We start from the raw sequence: 22,544 nt of genomic DNA on the forward strand, positions 1-22,544 counted from the left end.
TACTAGCTTGACTAGGGGTCACCACTTGGGAGTCAGACAGATTGTCAGAGAGAGGATCACGTTTCTGAGTAAATGAAACTGACCCAGACCCCTAAAGCAAAGGAAGGGGAAAATGCTGGGAAGAGGAGGAGAAGAGAGAGAGAGAGGGAGAGGGAAAGGGAGAAGGAGAAGAATAAGGAAAAGAAAAAGAAAAGGAGGAAGGGAGAGAGGGGGAGAAGGGGGAAGAGAGAGAGGAAGAGGGAGAGGGAGGGAGTAAGGAAGGGAAAGAGAGAGACAGAAAGACAGACAGAGAGGGAGAGAGGGAGGGAGAGAAAGGGAGGGAGAGGAAAGAAGGAGAGAGAAGGAGAAGACAGAGAGGGAGGGAGGGAAACAGGAAGAAATAGACAGAGGGAGGGAGGGGGAAGAAAGGAGGGAGAGAGGGAGAGCTGAAAAGTGAGCTACTGTTGTCAGCGGAGCTCAGCACAAGGAGCAACTGATACTCAGGAGCAACAGCAGCTGCTGCAGCAGTGAACAGTGAACAGTTGCCTCCGCCCCATCCCCAAGCCTAGATCCCACCGGTGCACTCTCACAGCCCTGGTCTTGCAGGCTATTGCTGTGCTAACTGTACCACAGGATGGAGGATTCCCAGGAGACATCACCTTCTTCAAACAACTCTTCGGAGGAACTCAGCTCTGCCCTGCAGCTGTCGAAGGGAATGTCTATCTTCCTCGACGTAAGTACATATTGGAGGAATTCGGACCCAAGCAATTGTACCCAGTCCTCTGTCACCAACCTTTTTCCCTTCCTGAAGCCTTTTAGTTTTGGTGCTTTGGACTTGCGGGGGTGGGGTGTCCGGCACCAGCTTTGCCCTGTTTGAAGAGACCCCAAGGAAGATCATAGATTTATAACTGAAAGGGGATGCATGGTCATTTGTGTTTGTTTGTTTGTTTGGTTTACAGGGATAGAGAATTTTCATGCTTATAGGGAAACCCACATAGGGAAATACGACACACAGAAAGTCTTAACCAACTTTAATAAGGAGCTGTCCAAACGTTCCAGCCCTGGAGTACTGCATCTCCTAAAAAAGCTCCAGGTCACATTTCCAGGTGCCTAGACTCTCTCACTAGGATCCTTTGTGAATGTGTAGCAACATCCAACTAAGGATCCTGTGAGTTGAGAAGTTTGCAAGGGGTTTCCAAGGACAATTTCTCACAGAAAGACTTGAGTCATCATTTCCTTAGCATTCCCTAGCCCCTCAACAGCAAACCTCCTTGATGCTTGTGGGTCAGGGAGAACAAAAGGAAATGCTACAGAATTAAAAATAAATAAATAAAAAACAACAACCAAAGCTACTTCTTACTACTCCCCTCTCCTTCAGAGAACAGTTAACTCTGAAAGAGTTCAGTTATTACTAGAATCTTAAGGAGACATTCTGCTAATTCAGTGTGACAAGTGTTGTTTGTACTAGACTTTCTTTATCTGCAGTGTTTATTATCATGTTTTTTCACCTGTCTTTCTTTCTGTTGTTCTTGCTATGATTTCTTTCATGGAGTCTCTTTGTATTCTACCTGCTGTTTTCCCCTACCTCTCCAGACTTCATGTAAATTCTCTTTCCCTTAGTTTTCTGTATTATTGTTGATATTTTCTTGCCTTCTATAATATGCCTTTTTCTTTCCCTCATGCATTCTTCTTTTCTATGTTTTTACTTTCTTCTTTTTACTTCTGTTTTGCTCTTTCCTCCCCTTTTCTTCCCTACTCTTTGCTCCCTTTCTTGATATTTCATGCTTTTATTTCTTGGGTCTTTCTTTGTTTGGCAGTCTCTTTTGCATGTTAACACTTCCTTTATGTATAAATTCCTTTATGTTATCTTCTTCTTTGATCTTTCTTTTTTCCCAACTTTGAGGGTTTTCCTTTTCTTTTCTTCCTCTTTTCCCATTGCTATTTTCTTTTCTCTTCCATTTTTATCTGGGTGGACCCATCTGGGTTACTTCTCATTATTCCTTAGTTGTCACTTTGGTTTTCTATCTCTCTCTTCTCCATCCTTTTCCCAATGGACAGGCTATTCTCCACTTATACTGCAGTGTTTGAATGGTCAGCCCTAGGTGTTACCTCAGAGTTGCCTCTCTATGTCAGAGTGATAAATATTTACTGAATTAAATTAAACTGATAGAAGAAAATGAATAAATAGAGTAAAGAGAACTGTGGCATGAGTATTCTAAGTACTAACTACTTTTTTCTTAACACAGGAGAGTAGAGGAAAAAATAAGAGTAATAGAAGTAGTAATAGAAGTAGTTAACAGAGATCTATTGAAAGCTAGCTTATTCCAAAATTGTAGGTTCTTTCGTCCAGGGATGGAAATGAAGTGATGTGAGTTTTCAATATCATGATGGGGAAATATAGGTGACATTGATTATTCAAGGGAATCTTTTTTCTATGGTTTTTTAAAAAAGCAAATAAAGTTGTTTTATTATTTTTTTTTCTAATGAAAGACAGCTGTAGCATTGGTCAGGATTTACCTTAGCAAAATTATGAAGAAGGTATAGTTTATTTTTCCTTTTAGTATCATTCTTTTCTCAATACTCAGTAGGACTCTCCATTATTGGAATGCACTGAGATGGAAATTACCTTCTTTTCTAGATCTTTTACTTCTCCTTTTAATTTATTTAATTTTTTGTTAAGAATAATACACAAATTTCTTTCTCCCACAAAAACTATCTCCCCAAGCCTTTCAGGTTTCTATCCTCTGCTAGGTAGAGAAGTTAATCATATAAACTAATATATAATAATAATATGTTAGGTATTATATTGTCCCTTCTAAGTTTAGCACCTTCCTGAGAGGCCTTTAGGTAAACAATTTTACCATGGGGACAAGGGAGGTACAATGGAGTTTTAGGCATTGTGGCAAGCTTGTGGAAGAAATGTTTTACATTGGTGGGCATCTCAATGCCTCTTAAGTTATATCGAAAAGGGTTTTGTTCATTTGGCCTCTTGGTAGAGCTAATACCATCTGTGATTCAAAAACATGAAAAAAGACTTTCATTCATTCTGACCTTGCCTAAAAAATTAAGAGCTTCAGTGTGACTTTCTTCTAAACAACAAGTAAATCCTAGTGATAAAACAGAAATGTAACTAGTTGAAATCATTGAAAAATCATTCTTTTCCACAAACACCAATCTTGTCTACAGTATTTTATTTTATTTTATTATGTTTTTGTCTACAGTATTTTAAAATGGTTGCTTCTTTAGAATTAAAATATTCATTTTTTCAAGTGATTAAATTTTCTAAATGTACTGAGGTGCTGAAACAAAGTATGTGTGTGAATGAGACACACAGACAGAGAGACACAGAGACAGAGACAGGGAGAGACAGAGAAAGATAGCCAGACATAGAGATAGAACGAACTGAAGGATGGCAAACATGAGACTCAGCACTGGTTTGGCCACTAGTTCATTAAGAATAAAGTCATATGTTAATAGGCTAAGAATAACATCCATCTAATACTATTCAAACTATAGACCTTATTGATGTAACATTTTTTTCTTAAAATAAAATGCCACCCAAATATAGTGTATTGATGTTCACTGTTCACCAGAAAAGTATGTCTATCACAATGTGTTTAATGATTAGAAAATGGCTTTGCCTGTCCTTTAAATGGATTCTTTGTGATTTCAGTGAGAAGTACAAGACACTGGTGGAATAAGAGATGAGAATATGATCATTTTGCTATAGAGACTTTTGTTCATTATTTCTTGATCATAAAAAAACCAAAAGTATATATTGTTAGCTATAAAAAATAAATGAACTATTTGCTAGAATCTATGATTCACTTAAATTTGGTCTGCCATGATAGTTTTAAAAGATTATATATCTTATTTTGCTATATCCTTTTATTTTGTTTTGTTTTAATTGTTTGTTTTTTGGGGAGTGGGTTTTAATTTTATCAATATTAAGAACTTCTGGTAAGGAAATTTCCTCCCATTAATATAAATTAGCAACTATTATATAATTTATAGTGTTAGAAACATGGTACACTGAGAGATTAAGTGGTTGGGCAGTCTGTATGTGTTAGGAAAAGAACATGAACTTAGAACCCTCAGATCTGCTCTATTTATTGCTACTGTTCTGTAGATTATATGTAATGTGATTTACTCATTTCTAGATGGACTAGGAATAAAATATATTTCAGTCTTCTCATATACAATGTCTATTTAGTTTTTAAATTATTTAAATTTTATTGTTTACTATTTATCCAAGTTGAAATAAAATATATCCCTTAGACTTTGTTTGAAATGGTAGGAAATAATGACAGAAAATTGCTATTCTTTCTCTCATTGTGAGTTCCATTTATAACAAGGAGACAGATATTGAGGCAATTTCTCTTTCAGTGTAGAGCTTTTTAGAGCTGTGTACCTCAAGTTCCCTATCAACAATTCAACAAAAAGTAGTATATGACCACATCAAGTAAAATAAAACAGGCAAAATTACCAGTAAGTCAAATATACAAGGGTTATACACATACACATTTGAAAATTTTTCAATTTTCTAAGGTGTACATAATTAATGGGTACCAATTAACCATATTTAACCAATTAACCATATTTAACCAATTAACCATAATTAATGGGTACCATAACCAACCAATTATAGAGGTTGACTTAAACAATTAAATTTTGGTGATATAGGTCATAAGAATCAAGTCCTCACTATCAATAAATATTTGAATATTTAGTAATGGATTTTAAATCAGTCTTCAAATCTTGGCAGCATCCTAGATCTGATATTCTTAAAAATATATGTAGAAAAGATGGACAATCACAGTAAAGAAATACAAACTGTATATAAACAATTCAGTTTTTCCCTCTTAGCTTCCATGGCAGTATTCTAAGTATTTGCGAGTAAATTCTAACCTACATCTGAAATAATTTAGACATATTAGACTGTTTTTTGGTGATCTTATGGACAATAAAAACTCCTTTTGAATCGTTACATTAATAGTATAATTGTGATGAAGAAAACAATAACAAAACTAGACCCTTGTGGCTTTGCCAATTCAATTTCCAAATGAATATATAAAGGCCATCATTTCTACCATATTCCTTTAAATTACATATATATATATATATATATATATATATATATAAGCTTCTCTCTATAGATCTATATAGATCTCTATATAGATCTATATCTATATTACATATAGATATAGATATAGATATATAGAGAGAAGCTTCTTAGGAATGAATAGCCAAAAGAAGTATATCCTTCATATGATTTTTCCTCTTGGAGCTCTCTTCCCTGACTCTTCACTTCCCAGAAGCCTTCTCATCCTGAATGCTCACCATATTCCTAAGGCTTCCTTCTTTCTTTCTTTCCTTTTTTTGATTGGTTAGCTTCTTCAAATTTCAATCTTTTGCAATTTTTATTTATTTGTTTCTTTATTTGCTGAGCAATTGGGGTTAAGTGACTTGCCCAGGGTCACATAGCTAGGAAGTATTAATTGTCTGAGGTCATATTTGAACTCAGATCTTCCTGACTTAAAAATGTCAGGATGGTGCTCTATCTACTGCACTACCTAGCTGCCCCTCCAAATTTCAGTCTTAAGGAAAGTACATGTATTAATTTCTTTCTGGGCTCCACTCTTGACATTCTAGACTTCCTCTATTATGCCCCTGAATGAGGATTTTTTTTCTCCATTCCTCCTCTGTCCCTTTTTAGTTCCCTTTTAAGTATCATCTTACAACATTAGAATATAAGCTCCATGAGAGAAGGAACGACTTTTCTTTTTTGCTTGTATTTCTATCTCCTTATATATTTCAAATTTTTAAACATAGAAGTCACTTTTTCCATGATTCATATATTTTCTAATTCAGCAATCAGGTATTTTGGCTTCAATAGTCATCATCCATTTCCTTCTTCTGACTAGAAACTAAATCCATTGTCCCTCCTTAGATCTTTACATAAATACTTTCCACCTTCACTTTGTGACTTTGTGACTCTCCACAATTGACGTGTATGTAGATAGACAAATATGGAAATAGATATTTCTAGTCTACTTCCCCTTTTCACAAAATTGTAGCATTTAAGAACCATAAGGGACCTCAGACATCATCTAGTCTAACCCATACCTAAAAGTATCTACACATCTATAGTGTCCCCAGAAAGATGTTATCCAACTTCTGCTTAAAGATGTCCAGTGCTTATTCCTGTCTTTCTTAAACTGCAGTGGCCAAAAGTGAACACAATACAGACTAATCATGGTCCTCTTGGGAAGAACTATTATCTTCCTCATTCTGAACATCACAACTTAATGAAGCCTTGCATTGCATTAATTTTTTTTTTCTGGCTACATTTTACCTTATCTGTTCCTTTTGGATAAAGTATTTACTTCCATTGCAATATTCCAAACACAATCCTAATTCCACCAAATCTCTGTGGTAGTTATGTATTTATATTTTCCTCCTGGTGTTAAAATTTCTACTTCCCTTTGTTTATTGCCAAGAGTGTCTGCTTCTATGAATAAATTACCCATCACAAGTATTATTGTTGCTCATCTTCCCAAGTATTATCTCTTATTAATTATTTTACTTCTTCACTGTTATTCATACTTTTTTTTCCTGATACCCCTCTTTTCCATCCATTTCATTGACTTCCTCAATAGTAAGGTTTTTTTTCCCTCCTCGATCTTGCTTAAAATTCTGTGACAGAACACTATTAGTCACACCCTCTCAGTCATATCAAAGGACATACACTGAATTGTACTTTGGGGTTGAGATAGAGCAGTTAGAAGAGTGATAGATTCATGATTTAGAGACACATTTTACTCTTATTTTTAGTATACTAATATCAAAGCATTCTTGTCGATTATAAACCAGAAGAAGTGATGAAATCATTGGCTTTGTGTATCACATTTTATTTATGAATCAGGTTCACATTCCAGGACAGCCATAGGCAGAATGTCAAGCAGAAGGAATTTGTCTTTGGTAAACCATCCATTCCCCTTTTATCATTCAATCATTTAGTTGTTAAGAATTTATTAAGCACCTTCTATGTATCAGACACTGTGCTAGGCATGGGAATGCAAAGAGAAACAAAAGATAATCTCTGTCTTCTAGGAGTTCATAGTCCAATTGGGGAGACAATATGAAAACAACCATATTCAAACAAGATAGATGCCCAATGATTTTTTGATGTTATCTTATTGTCTACTCATTACTTCCCACCATCAAATGCATAATTAAATTGACCTTCTTGCATCAGATTGAGATCTTCAATGATCATTGATTTAGTGAATCCTTAATAAGTATTAAGGATTTTACTAGATGACTATATAGTTTATTTGACAAACTGATTTGAAATAAAGTATTAATGAATTATAATGACCCTGTGACATCCTTCTTTGATATATTCAAATTTTAACATCTTTATCCAATTAAATGAAAAATTTTAAAATAACATAGTATGAACAACTTTTCTCTATCCACTTTTTAAGACCTACTCTCTTCACATAATTAGACCATTATCTTTTCAATCAGTAGCAGTAAGCAGCCAGATTAACGAAGGCCTGAAGAGGCAGGAAGCAGTCTACTAAAAGAATCCTAAGCAGGTGGTAACTTGCTCTTCTCTTTTAAACTAATAGCTTATATAAAGGAATGGTAATTATAGATTGATACTGGCGATCTGACCTAGTTCTTTTTGTTAATTTACCATGGTCAAAAAATGCTTGATATATGTGTTAAGTTCTTTAAGAGGAAAGTACAGATCCCTATATCCATCATGTTGGAAATACTTTTTGTAATATCCATTTGCAGGAGCACTGTTTGCTTTGGGTCTGGGGGCCTAAGGCAGTGGTTTATACAATATTGCTATAATATTTCCCTCTGCTATTATAAACATAGCATCTTATTCTTTTAATTATTTTATCTTAACCTTTTTTTGCCATAGGCAGAATGTCAAACATTCAGGTTGACTAGACTAGTTGTCTCTAAGGTGGACATGGTGTGATCCCAGAAAGACTTGACTTGATCCCAAGGGATACACGATCAACTAACTTGGGTTGCTTCCCACAATCTCCATAATAGTGAATTCCACATTATGTTTTAAATAAAACCACACCATTTTCTTCTTTCCCTATTACCTAAGACTTTTTCATTTTGCCCATTGACCTATTATGGCTGTTTATTTTCCCAGTTTCTTACCTTATACTCATAACGTTGGGGCGTCCCTTGTTATAATATAACTGACCCAAATGCCCACATTTACAACTGTATAGGTACCATTGGGATGATTCCCTTTGACTTCAGACTTAGAATACCCATACCTTGATCTTCAAATTGTGGCTTGTAACAGATGCCTTTCAGCGGTTTTGTGCTTTAGGTAAGAACATTACTCTCTGCCTTTCATTTTTAGTGGGTTTCAAAAGATGGGAAATCATAGTTACATTGTAATCTGCATCAAAGATCTTATTACATTATCTTTCTTCCAAAACCTACCCCTCTTTTGATCCTCCCCATTTCAGGTACAACACCTCTCATCTAAACTACTACAAATGACCTATTTAGTTTCCCTAATTTGAATTTCTCTTCAACCCCAACCAATTCTCCAAACAGCTGCTAAAGTGATTTTACTGATCATATTATTCCCTATTTCATAGTGCATAGTAAGCACTTAATGAGTGTTTATTTCTTTCTCTTCCCTTTTTATGTTTTGGGGTTCTTCCAAAAAAGACTTAAAATTGAAGTCAGAGAACTGATGTTCAAATCTTTGATCTGTCACATGTTACTTTTGTGACCTTGGGCAAATCATATAACCATGGATTGACTTGGATTGCTCAATTTTACAAAGTAATAATTGACTGGATTAACTTCTTTTTATTTTTTTTATTTAGGTATTTTCTTTTTTTGGTAAGTTTTTTTTTTTTACTATTAAAGCTTTTTATTTTCAAAACATATGCATAATTTTCAACTTTAACCCTTGCAAAATCCCGTGTTTCAAATTTTTTCCCTCTCTTCCCCCTCTCCTAGATGACAAGTAATCCTTATATATTAAACATATATATATTTCTACAACTATCATGCTGCACAAGAAAAATCAGATCAAAAAGAAAAAAAAATGAGAAAGAAAACATAATGCAAGCAAAGAACAATAAAAAGAGTGAAAATACTATGTTGTGATCCATACCCAGTTCCCACAGTCCTCTCTCTGGGTACAAATGAGTCTCTTCACAAAGTCATTGGGACTGGCCTGAACCATCTCATTGTTGAAAACAGACACGTCATTCAAAATTGATACTTACATAATCTTGCTGTTGCTGTGTACAATATTCTCTTTGTTCTGTTCACTTCACTTAGTATACTCATGTATGTCTCTCCAGGTCCCTCTGAAATCACACTAGATAACTTTTAAAGGCACCTCCAACTCTAAATATATGCTCTTATGAGTTCTTTCTTCATCCCTTCTATGTCTTTAGTTACTTCCTCTCAGGAATCCCTGCCTCTCTTCCCAACCCCTTTGCCTTGTCCTCTGCTAAATTAAAAGTGTCCTCTCTCTCTTCAACTTTATCATATAACTTTTCCTAGACTTTATAATACTCTTCCCCAACTGCCTTGTAGCATGGTTATTTGTGTATTTCTATTTCTCCCTTCTCATTTTGATCTGCAAGATCTTTAAAAACAGAGTCTGTGTTGTATCTACATTTGTATGCTTAGCATCTTGGACAATACTTGGAACATATTTGATTTTTAATGCATATTTGTTGAATTTAACATTTTGAAATTTTGGTTAATTGCAGAGTAGCAAGTCAGAGGCAGAGCTGAGCATGTATTTGACTATTAAATAAGGTTACCAAATAAAGTGTCAACCAGTGATAGTTAAAAATTGCCCCTCCCAAAGAGGCATGTGAAAATAATTCTGAAATATTATATCCACATGATTGAAATTCAAAATGGAAAAAAACAAGAAGTTACATGCACAATAGGAATACAGTATTAACTAAATAATCACATATTGGGTCATCAAGCAATTTTCCTTGGTAGAATATATTTTAAATTAGGTACTGGGGGAGTAGCAGATTGATGCAAAGAGCTAAAGATGTCATCTGACATATCTATAGGGCTCTTCCCTGCCTATCTTTTTTGTCCTTGATGCCAGGTGAGAAGCATAATTTAACTTATGGTTGAGTACATCTTTTATCATGTCACATATAAAAGTGGTAATTCTGTTATGTTCTCTTTCTTTCCAGATACTGAGAAGAGCAGATAAAAACGGTAAGACCAAATGGTTTCAGTTCCTTCTTTTCTATCTTCTCTTTTGTCAACCATGTCATAAAAGGGCACTACCCAACTGGAAAACAGAACCTATCCCACTTGCAACATCAATCATTGAACCAGCATAGTTAGATCTAAGGATTCATATTAAAGTCATAGAAGAGGTCTTACATTTTAGTTCAGGAGAAACAAGCTTCCCGGAACCTGTGGTCCATGAAGGCCATTGACACTTTTTTTTTTCTATTGTACCTTAAATATATTTGTAGAAAAGTAGAAAGAGATCTAGATTAGGATTGGAAAACTTGAGTTTGAATAAATTCTTAATAATTTCTACTCATGATCTTAGACAAGTCTGTCCATAAATAACTGATGTTTAATACTTTAAAGTTTGAACACATATTTCCATGCATTGCTTAACTTGAGCCTCATAATAACACTACAGGTATAAGTATCCTCATTTTGCAGATGAAGAAACTGAGACTCAGAGAGAGCTTAAGTGATTTGCTCATGGTCATGTAACAAGTGTCTGGGGTGGGATTTGAAATCCATGTTTTATTTTATTTAAATCCATCAATCTATCCATATATTATGCTTTAACTATTAGTTTCTTCATATGTAATGTGTGAATAATAATAGTTTTTTAATATGTAGCATGATTTTTGGTAGATAATTGCCTTTAGAACTCTAAAACACTACATATTTAGAAGTGTTATTATTGTTATATAAGTACAGTGACAGTATCCCAAGGGCTGCCACAGAATGTGTGGAAAAAGTAAATGATTTTTCTCTTTATACACAGCAGTGGGAAAATAAATTTCATAGGGAATTATCACGTCTAATAGGCTAATATAGATAATATTGCAATTAAATTCCCATTTCAATTATTGTCAAAGAACAAGCCATTGTAATAAATATATTTTAATTATTTTAATGAACTAAAAACATTGTATTTCAAAAAGTACCCTTCAGTACTACAATATGGGCTACCAAATTATGGCTTATTATTAGTGCAACACTGTGTCATTATATGACATCTTAAAGTGATTCTTTGCAGACTGGAGATGTATAGAATCCATTCCCTATCACAGAATCCCATATTCTTCTTGTACACAGAGATAACTGTCAGACTGCAGTTCTGATATGTTGTACTTAGTCAACAAGCATTTTGATGAGTAACATACTGACTTATCACTATACATCTCTGCACAACTAGCAGAACTCACTCAGAGAAGCGAGGAGTCCCTGATAACATTTGGTAACTGAACTAAATCTTCTCAATAGAATCTTTTCTCAAACTGAGTTTTGGAAACTGATGCTAGTGAGCCAAGGTACATTTTTTAGCCAAATGAATGGATTCATTTTTATTGTGAAGTAAAATGATTTGTTAAATAATTTTTATCCCTATTTTTCTATATGATGTTGATTGACAACAATTAGTCTTACTTGATAGTCCACTCTCAAATCAGCCCAAGGTAAAAAGTGGCTTAGGGCACATCACTTGATCTGTTTCCTTCCTCTTCACAATATCTTTCTTGTTATATTGTATTCTCATGTGGTCTCTTGTGTCTTCTTTAAGATTTCCCTTGTATTTTTTGATGTGGTTCCTAAAATCTAATGTCCAGAAATGATCACAACCCTTCAGAAGTATTTTCGCCAGAGTAAGCCATAAAAGGACTACCTTCATTTATTTTAAGCACTTTTGGCTTGAACCTGTAATTTCATTGGTATTGGAAATTCCTAATAAAGAAACATACTTAATGATGCAGTTCAAATTATTCCACAACTTATATCTCAGGACTGAGCCTAAGATCTGAGCCACTGTTTTGCCCAGAGAGTAAGAGTCAGAGATGGAACCTAAACATAAGTTTTCTTGACTCATAGACTGGCTTTCTAACCTGTGGACCATACTTTGGTGCCTCTAGACACACTAGATTCTATGCCTGTCAATTCAGCCCATGATATTGACTTAAAAATTGACCATATTGTTATTTCATCACTGTGGGAAATTTTCCCAAGGGAACATCTTTCTCTGTCATGATAGATAATCACCATCTCTGCTACTTTATTTTCTTAGAATTCCCTGGAACACCGAAAAGTTAAATTACTTCTAGGTGTCATACCACCAATATTGGTCAAAGATGGGATTTAAACCTAGGTCTTCCTGATACCATAACCAACTTGCTATTCACCATATGATATTGCTACTTTTATAAAAGTGTTAAAAAAGCATAGGGTAAAGTACAAATGCCTGGATGACAGGAGTAGGGGCTTTTCTCCAAATTACTCTCTTAATTAGTAACAACTCCTTGTTCTGATCACTCAATCAACTTAAATATGACTATGAGGCTCACACCTTTTCTATCTTGTCCATAAGGACAGTACAGTATGAGATTTTTCAAAAACTTTTGAAATTTGATAGATGAACTAATTCTTATGAAAATTAATAACTGACAATTTCCAATAATGTTATCCCACACAGAGTCAATTTGATTTTTTTTGTTAGAGTACATAGTGTCTTTATTATTATTATAGCTTTTTATTTACAAGATATATGCATGGGTAATTTTTCAGCATTGACAATTGCAAAACCTTTTGTTCCAATTTTTCCCCTCCTCCCCACCCCCTCCCCCAAATGGAAGGTTGATCACTACATGTTAAATATGTTAAAGTATAAGTTAAATATAATATATGTATACATGTCTATCCAATTATTTTGCTGGAGTACATAGTGTCTTAACTGAATTCAATTCACTATTTTTAACATTAATTAAATCCTGAGTTAGGAAGCCAATGATAAATTTCCAGTTACTTTTCAGGAAAGTAGCTGTTCTAGATGAGAAGAAATGTTATACACAATAAGTACATATCTACATGTAGGTATATGTACATATACAAAGTAGGGCAAAAGAGAGATCCAAATCTACTCTAGGAAATTATGAGAAGGATCAGAACATGTTCAAGTAAAGACATTTTGGAAGGATCATTGAGGAGTTATTATGTTTAGTTTGAGTTAAGTTTAATAGATGTTTAATATCAGCAATAATAGTCCAATTTAGTTGAAAATTATGACGTGAAATCAGGTGAGAAGTTAGGTTACAGCCTTAAAAGCCAGACTGGGGAACTTATCTTTTATACCAAAAGCAATTGAGAGCCACAGAAGGTTTTTGCCAAGGGAGTGACCAAAACCTAAAGACTGTGAGGAATATTTTATCAGGTTATCAAGGGATGCATTGAAATGGGAGAAAAAGCACAAGTAAAACCAGTTACTATAATATTACAAGAGCTTGAATAAAAGATGATGTGAGACTGACTTAGGCAGTAGTAGCATGAATGAAAAAAGAGAAGATGAATATGACAGATATTTGAAGGTAGAATGGATCAGAGTTGGCAGCTGACTGAATGTAGTGACTGAGGGAGAGGGAACATTCAGAGAATATTCTAAAATTCTGAAATTGAATGACTAGTAGAATGACAGTGCTCTCACCAGAAACAGAGAAATTGGGAGGGAATAGAAAATGGAAAGATGAGTTTACTTTTGAAAGTATTATGCTTGAGGTGGCATTTGGTGGTGCAATGAATAGTGTTGACCCTAAAGTCAGGAAGCCTCATCTTATGAGTTCAAATCTGTCACTTACTACTTGTATGATTCTGGATAAGTCATTTAACCCTATTTGCTTCAATTTCCTCATTTGTAAAATGTACTGAGGAAGAAAATGGGAAATCACTCCAGTAAATTTGCCAAGAAAATCACAAATTGGATTACCAAGAGTCAGACATGATGAAACAACTTGGAATTTATTTGTCATTTAGGTAGATTATTTTATCCTCTGAGACTGGGTCAAAAGCGGAGAGATTTTGAAGAATGGAGGAGTCAGTTTGACAGAACTCATGATCAATGTCCTTTTTGCAATAAAATATATTGTGGAATCATCTGCTGAAAGAATGCATGGTGGAATGAGGTTATTGTTTGTTGTTCAGCCTTCATTCTTGAAGAGGCGGAATTTGTGAAAAGGAGAAAAAGATTGAAAACAGCCCTTATAGGAATGTTCAATGGAGATATGAATTTGTGATGAGCCCAATCTTCATTCTTCAAGTAATGTCAGCAGTGTGATTTGACAAAATACATGGGGGAGATAGCTCACTGCTAAATTTATATCCCAAGGAGGTCAAGGATAAAAAGAAATGTCACACATAGAGCAAACTATTTATAGAAAATTTTTTTCTGGGAATAGAAAACCTGGTGTCCATCAATTGGGAATGGATAAAGTATTATGAAATGATGAATATAAGGAGTTCTAAGAGGCATAAGAAAATACATAAAATGATGCACTGAAGTAAGCTGGTATCGTGTACACAATAATTACAATTAAACAGAAAGAACAACAAAGCTAAATTGAACATTATGCAATTATAAGGACTAGAATATAAATAGGAAAACCTTTTGTCAAAGAGACGGAGGTATGAAATATCATATAGCCTATCAAGCATAGAATGTCTGACATAGGTTTATTTTGCTTGTTCCTTTTATTTAATTGTTATTGCCTTTTACATATTTTTATGAAAGTTCATAGGATTCATCAAGTAGGGATGGAGGGAAAAACACATTCAAAAGGGGATATAAAAACAAAAAGCATCAATATAACTTAAAAAATAAAACAAATGATGGGGATAACCTGTGATTAAACATTAGAAAAGCTTTAAAAAAGGGCAAAAATGAAGGTTAAAATCACTAGTCACAGTGTGATGCAAAAGTGAAGTCAGAACAAAGATGCTAAGCTAAGAGATATAAGAAGTCATGGTGGCAAATGAGTTTCTACTGGTCACATCAATAGTTGGTTAGAGGATATGGGCTTTATGCATAGAAACCTTTACAAAGGCCTATCAATTATATCTGATAGAATAATTACTTCAATTGTTTGACATGATGCGAGAATGGCCATGGTCCTCCATTTCTTTACTTGCTATAAATGTCATTCTTATTATTCTTATTAATTTAAGAAAGTCTGTAAAAGATAAATCTGCAGCCAACATTTTTGTGGTTACATCATTCTCTCTCCTCTCATAACACCTGCTCCAATTCAGGCCTTCATTACCTCTTACATTGATTTGCAATAGCCTTTTAATTAATCATCCAGCCTTATTTTTCACCTCTCCAATGCACCTTCCATTCAGCTGCCAAGGTGATTTTCCTAAAGAATAGTTCTGATAAAGAATATTCTGATGATGCTCCTCTCCTACTCAATAAACTTCAGTGGTTCTTTATTATCTCTAGTAGCAAATTTACAACTCCCTCTCTGAAAATTCTTCACAACCTGTCCCCTTCATACTTCTGCAGTTTTCTTATACTTTCTTTTTTTCTACATCTTCTAAGATCTATTCACACTAACCTACTTGTTGCTTCTTGTATAAGACATTCCATTTGCTATCTTTATGCCTTTGTGCCTTTGTATTACCTATACTTCCTAACTGGAATGCACTCTCTCCATTCTTACTTTCCATCTTAGTTTCCCTGATCTCTTTTGATTCTTGACTCAAATTCAACCTTCTGCTCTAAGTCCTGTCCCTAGTTCCTTTAGCTACTACTGCCTTCCCTCTGAGATAAAATCCAATTTTTTTCGGGACCAATTTATTTCTTTCCTTATATTCCTAACACTCAGAACAGTATCTGATCCACTGTGAGAGCTTAATGAACATTTTTTTATTGATCCCAATACTTTCATTTAATTTCTCATTTTTGCACTTGTATAATTATATAATAAACATAAGAAAATAAAAACAGCATAGTCATTTGGCCAAAATTCTAATATTCATTATATGAAAAGAATGAAATTACAGTCATGATCATGATTAATGAACTCTTAGATCCCTTCTGTCTCTAAAATTATTCTGTGATCCTGATACACATTGATGGTTTACAAAATTCACAATTCCTTGTAAGGCACATAATATAATTTTTATTTTATATATGAGGGAATTCACTCTCAAAGATATCAGGAGACTTGCCTGTTTTCACTTATGGCAAGTTAATAATAGCTACAGCAATAATAATTATTTATATTAACATAACGCTCCAAGGTTTTCAAAAGGATTTTATGCATTATCTTATTTGACACTCATAATAACACTGAGAAATATTTACCACAGGCATTATTATCTCTATTTTATAAAGAAACTGACTTTCATTGATTTTAAGTGAATTGTCTATGATTAATCTGCAAGAAACCAAGTATCTTGACCTTAAGTTCTAACATTTTGATTCACTTTGTCAATCTTATATTGCCCCTATATATCTCTACAGCATTTTCTACAACTTATCTGCTCTCTGTCACTCTATCTATCGCTTCTTTGCTTGTTGTCAACTTTTTTTCTGCTAGCTATTCACTCTATAAACAGAGAGTTTGAAGCCTTGGGGATAAAAAAACATGGTCTGGATTGGGGCGGGGGGAGAACTTCTTTAATATAGAAAAATTAACCATATTCAATTTTTAAGTCATTGGAAAATAGAAATGTAATAATGTACAAATGTTGAGAATTATCTATCTCAATCTAAAAGAACTGAATGATTTTTTTTCCTACTTAAAATATTCAAGTGCAGAGTATTTGGTCCTGAAACCCCACAGCTTTTTCTAATTTAGTATGTATCCTGTGAGGCCAGATTTGGGTTCTTTAAAACATAACACATTCACACTTAAATAGTTTCAAAATCTTTACCACATGCTGCCAATTGGAGACAAAATGCATAAAGGTGATTTCATAATTTAAATAAGTGCATAGAGCAATGTAAAAATAATCTTCTTTCATAGTATTCATTCAAAATTTTCTACATTTACAAATAAATAATTGTTATGAATATTTGATCCTGTAACAACAGCATCTGAATGCCTAAAATTCTGTATGGATAGAGTAATTGGCCATAAGAAAATAAAAGAAACAAAAGTACGCAGTATGATATTTTTGTTGTCTAAATACAAAGTTTCATTAAAAGTTACATGATGTGGAAGAAAAATTATTGAAGAGATAAAATCCATAACTAGTAATTAGCTATAGCAGTGGTGTTTTTGCTTATTTTCTTTTAAATTGCAAAATAAATATAAAAAATGCATCTCAAATACATGTAATTATTCATTGATGACATTAAAATAGCTTTTTTGTTTTAATCTTTAAAATGATATATGTATTTACAAAATTGCTATAAGCTTTATTATCACATATGTCACAATAGGAAAAAGAAAAGAAACTGAAGAGAAAAAATTAAGTAGAAAAATTTTCCATTAATGATTTTTTATTTGAGTTCTTATTTTAATGCTAAGATCCATGTTTATCTATTATCAGACAGCTAGCAGATAATGTATAAATTGAGCTGATTTTTTGAGTGATAGTAAAGATTTATTTAAGTGTTGGCTGTTGTTCTTATTAAGTGCTCTTAGTATGTTGGAGAGGATATTTTAAAAGAATCTATAAACAAAGAGTATTCAAGGTAACTTTTTTCCCTATATTATTCACAAAAATCTCAAGCATTTCAGAAAAGTTAGCAGAAATTGGAACTATTTTGAGAAGTCTCATGACAGAATCAGCCCTTTCCAAATAATAAATCCTCATCATGTGGAGATAGTATTGTCCTGAGTGGTTAGGTAACTATAGTAAGATTATATAAGTACACCAATAACCCCCAAATACTTCCCTGATTGTTAACACACTGCAAAAGATAAACACATCTATGCTAGGGAAAATTTATTTCAGATAACCTAGACTATATAGTAGTGTCTTTTTCAAGCCCCCAGTCTATTCTAGCCTATTCCTATACCTCCTAATTTTCCCAGTGACTTATCTACTGTTTAAATGCACCAAAGTCAGCAAGTCAAATTAAATTTGTCAGGACTAGTAACTGGCCATCTTCCTACTTGAATATCTCAAATAATGCCAAGGCTTTGTTGCTATCCACCATGTTAGTGCTGAATCAGATCTTTTTCCCTCTTAAATGTCAATCCCTGGCCATGGTGCTAACATGTTCTCTTGTAACAGACTATAAAAGATCTGACTCACCTCATCTCTCCATAATGAATAAAAATCCTGAAGCATAAATATGCATTTTATCCTTTTGTAATCTAGAAGAATTAATTTTTCACATTAAAAGGTCTCATTTGTGATCAAGAAATTATTTTGGCCAACTATAATAAAATGATTGTATTTTATGAGTTACTTTAGTATTTGAATGTTCTAAGACCATTTTAATCATAAAAAATACTCTTGCATGGGTAAACTAATCATGTTTTTCAGAAATAAGTTGCTATTATACATTATAAATAAGAAGAAAGCAAAAATAATTTTAAAATATTTATTTTTGTTTTGAAAAAGATGGTTTAGTAGGTTTTTAAGGTCCCTTCTAACATCTAATGTGCCTCTATGATTAGCTGCAGCTCAAGAGTAAAATGAAATAACTGTGTCTTAAAAGTGTAAGCAAGCCCAACACATTTTCATATATTCCTGAATTAGATGAAAATTTATGAATTGAGCCTGGGAAATAAGGTTCAGCAATGTACTAGAAGAAATTTATCTCACAGTTTTTCACTTTTAAATCAACAAGCTATTTTTGAGAATTAAGAAAACTTAGATACCAATAATTTATCACACAACAAAACTTAACAGTGATTTATTGCATCAGGAAATTGCTGTAGTATGGGGTTGGGAGGCAGAGAGCACTATAGACAATGAATATTTATTGTGGGTTAGAGTTTTCTTTGAAATTCCCATGTTGTTAATAGTAACTTATGTGTGAAGTGATTAATTGCACATTTCTATCAAAGCATTTAATGATCCCAGAGAGTATGAAATGGTCTGGCATATGTAGTTTGATATATTTGGCCAATGATCTAGAATGTGATGGTATAAAATGGTGAGAGAACAGATGTAATGGAAACCAGAGAAGTGTATGTAGAAGAGGTGGTGGCTTAGACAAAACATATAGAATGATAAATGTGACATTTAACATTCACTTTTTTCCCTTTCTGTTTTCATTACAGGTTGTGTCAGCACATGGTCTAGTGCAAAGTAGATATTTAATAAATATTTTGATTGATTAATGAATGGCTTAGTGATTATGGATTAATGGATTAATGAATATCTAGGTCCTGGGCATGTCTGACCTTTTTAAGAAAGAAAGTGCACCAGATTGGGGAGAAAGTTTTGACAAACCTCTGAATCATCCATTCTAATACTATTTGGATGTTACCAATTGAACTTGTTATCTGTTTCTGTACTTCCAGCAGATTTTCCAATAGTAATAGATATAACTAACATAAAACATATATATTCCATGAAATCATGTCTTAAGAATCTTTTTGAAAACCAAGGTGTCACTAGTGCAAAGCAGGAAAGGAAAAAAACCATAAACACAAATTCTGACAGCAAAACTGGCTTCCAAAAAGTCAAACAAAACATATTTTCAGAGAAAAAAAGAAAACATTTTCTTTTTTCTTCTTAATGTTTTTTTTCAAAATGCAAAAGTAGTTTTCACACCCTAAAAAAGTGTTGCTTTTCTGTCAAAAGTAGAAAGCTGTGAAATTTGTTAGCTTTACATAGCTTTCCTAATCAACTTTAAGAGATAAACAGGAAATTCATTTCCAAATTGGTTTGCCAGTGCTCCATAAATATGCTTATGAGCTTTTGGAGTTGAAATAATAGAATTGAAATTGCTTGTGCATCAAAATATGAGGGAAAAAGGAGTGCCATGACACTTTGGGATATATTGTTTTTTGTAAATGCCTCATTCCTTGTTTGGTTAAGAATTCATCCCTTATTCATACCTGTGATATACAATATCTTCTTTTCTTGAAATTTTAAAAATCTTGATATTTAATATTCAGATTTTTATGTGTACCTCTTGAACTTATTGTAAGATATTGATCTAATCCTAATTCTGCCATACTGCTTTCTGCTTTTCCTAGAAATCCATATTAAATAGAGAATTTATTTCCTAGGTCATACATTTCAAGTCAACTGAACACTAGGTCATTGAAATAATTTTGATGATTATTAATATATAGTGTGAGGTTCATAAAAGGTTTTGCCCCCTACATTTTCTACATTTGACATTCTTTCTCTTGATATTCTATATCTTTTGTTTTCTCAAACGAATTTTGTTGTTTTTCTATTTAACTTGGCAAGGTATACTTCTTATAGTTTTCTTGGTGAATCATTAAATCTGCAAATTAACTGGTTATTGACTCTATATCATGCATGTTAATCATTTTTTGAATATCTTTTAAAATCATCATTGAAACCACGATTAAATTATATTGATGGCTTTTGCTGAGTTTAAATATTTACTTGTAGCCCTAAGTTGAAATTGTTATGGTTGATTTAAAAGTTGTTTTTTTTTTTTTCAATATAGGTAAATAGGACAAATAATCATCAGTTATGGTCAAATTTGTAAAAGGAAAAATAAAAAATGAAGGAAGTATTAAATAATTAATATGTGCTAGGTACTTTGCTAAACATTTTACAAGTCCTATCTCATTTGATCCTTAAAAAAAAACTGTGAGAGATAAGTGCTATTATTATCCCAATTTTACAGTTCAGGAAACTGAGGAAAATAGGGATGAAATGACTTGTGCATGATCAGACAGCTAGTAAATATCTTAGACTGGATTTGAACTCTACACTCTGTGACCTGCATCATCTGCTTATTCTGAGTTGAAGCCCCGAAGGAAGATCACTTCTCATAATAGCTCACTGGTAAATTGAAGGCTCTCTGTTAGTAACATAAATGTCCTAAAAGAAAAAGTGGGTATTTCTCAGGAGTGCCTGCTTAAAGATAGACCCCCTGGTTTTCTCAAACATAATATCCTTTGAAAATCATAGTAAAGGGATTAGCAAAAAATTATACTCTTCTTCACTCTAAAGGAAAAAGAAATCAGAGAAATCTACTACTCTTTGAAATATGGTTTCTTCCAGGTCAAGACTTTCTTGATCTTTTGTCATATCATATTCATGCTTAATCTTCCTTCAATTATGACTCTTCCTACCTTGAACAACTCCTGCTGTGTGGACCTACAAAAGGAACTCCTTAGACTATTAAAAAAGGCAAAAGAGGGGCATCTAGGTGGTGTAGTGGATAGAGCACCAGCCCTGAAATCAGGAGGACCCGAGTTCAAATGTGACCCTAGACACTTAATGTTTCCTAGCTGTGTGACCCTGAGCAAGTCACTTAACCCCAATTGCCTCAGGAAAAAAAAAGGCAAAGGACTATCATTAGAGACAGTATAATATAGTAGAAAAGGCAAGAATATTGTAATCACAAATTATTGGCTTGAATCCTACTTCTTACATTTACTCACCATGTGATCATAGACAATTCATTTAACTTTCCAGAGCCTCAATGGCTTCGTTTCTAATAACAATACCTACCATTTACACAATACTTTAAGGTTTTCAAAGCACTTTGCACATGATATGTAAACTCATTTGATTCTCACAACCACTATCTGTCACAGGTGTTATTATCATTTTCATTTTCAGATTAGGATACAGAGCTGAGAGGATTTATATAACTTTTTAGAATTACACAGCTAGGGCTTGCACAGTTTTATACCCTTTGGTTAGCTCCAAATTGTCCTAGGAGAGGTATTAAACAAGAATGTAGGTAATTGCCAGCAGTAAAGTAGATTTGATTATTTGAAAAAGAAAAACTTATAAACAGACAAAATTAATGCACTAAGAAAATTGTACTGTGGAAGTCGAGAGGAGGGAAATCTTTGTATCAAATTTCTTAGATAAGGGTTTGGTATCCAAGATACAGAAACAATAAATACAAATGTATAGAATTATCCAGCTGGTAAATATGACTGAGGCAAGATTCAAATTCAGGTTTTCCTGACTCCACATCCCAAATTCTACCCAAGGTGATACCTAAGATGTCTGATGGTAATTCTTGTATTTCTTTCAATCAGTCAGTCAATTAATAAACATTTATCAGTCACCTACATGTGCATGCACTGTGCTAAATATTAGAAATATAAAAAAGGCAAAAGACAGTCCTTGCTCACAGCAAGCCCACAGTTTAATATGAAATAAAACATACAAACAATTACATAAAAATATACGGAACAAATTGGAGATATTCCATAAAAGAAAGACATTATAATTAAAGGGGATCAGGAAAAGCTTTCTGAAATTTTAATTGGGTCTTTAAGTAAACCAAAATGTAGATTAGAGATGATGAGGAAGAACATTCCAGGCACGAAGAACAGTCAGAGGAAATGTTCAGAGTTAGGAGATGAAATAAATAGGAAAAACACTGAGGA

At 33.4% G+C, this 22,544-nt stretch overlaps 1 protein-coding gene across 3 annotated transcripts in view; it reads left to right on the top strand.

The window, feature by feature from the left end:
• Positions 1–403: 403 nt before the first annotated feature.
• Positions 404–22,544, top strand: part of NECAB1 (N-terminal EF-hand calcium binding protein 1) — a 197,160-nt gene continuing 175,019 nt past the window's right edge. For all 3 annotated transcript variants that reach the window (XM_031946962.1, XM_031946963.1, XM_031946964.1), the window contains exons 1-2: positions 404–712; positions 10,218–10,242. In XM_031946962.1, the coding sequence (XP_031802822.1) occupies positions 614–712; positions 10,218–10,242 (124 nt within the window). In that variant the 5' untranslated portion in view covers positions 404–613. The remainder of the gene's footprint in view (positions 713–10,217; positions 10,243–22,544) is intronic.

Source organism: Sarcophilus harrisii, chromosome 1, assembly GCF_902635505.1.
Source record: "Sarcophilus harrisii chromosome 1, mSarHar1.11, whole genome shotgun sequence".
NCBI classification, from domain to species: domain Eukaryota; kingdom Metazoa; phylum Chordata; class Mammalia; order Dasyuromorphia; family Dasyuridae; genus Sarcophilus; species Sarcophilus harrisii.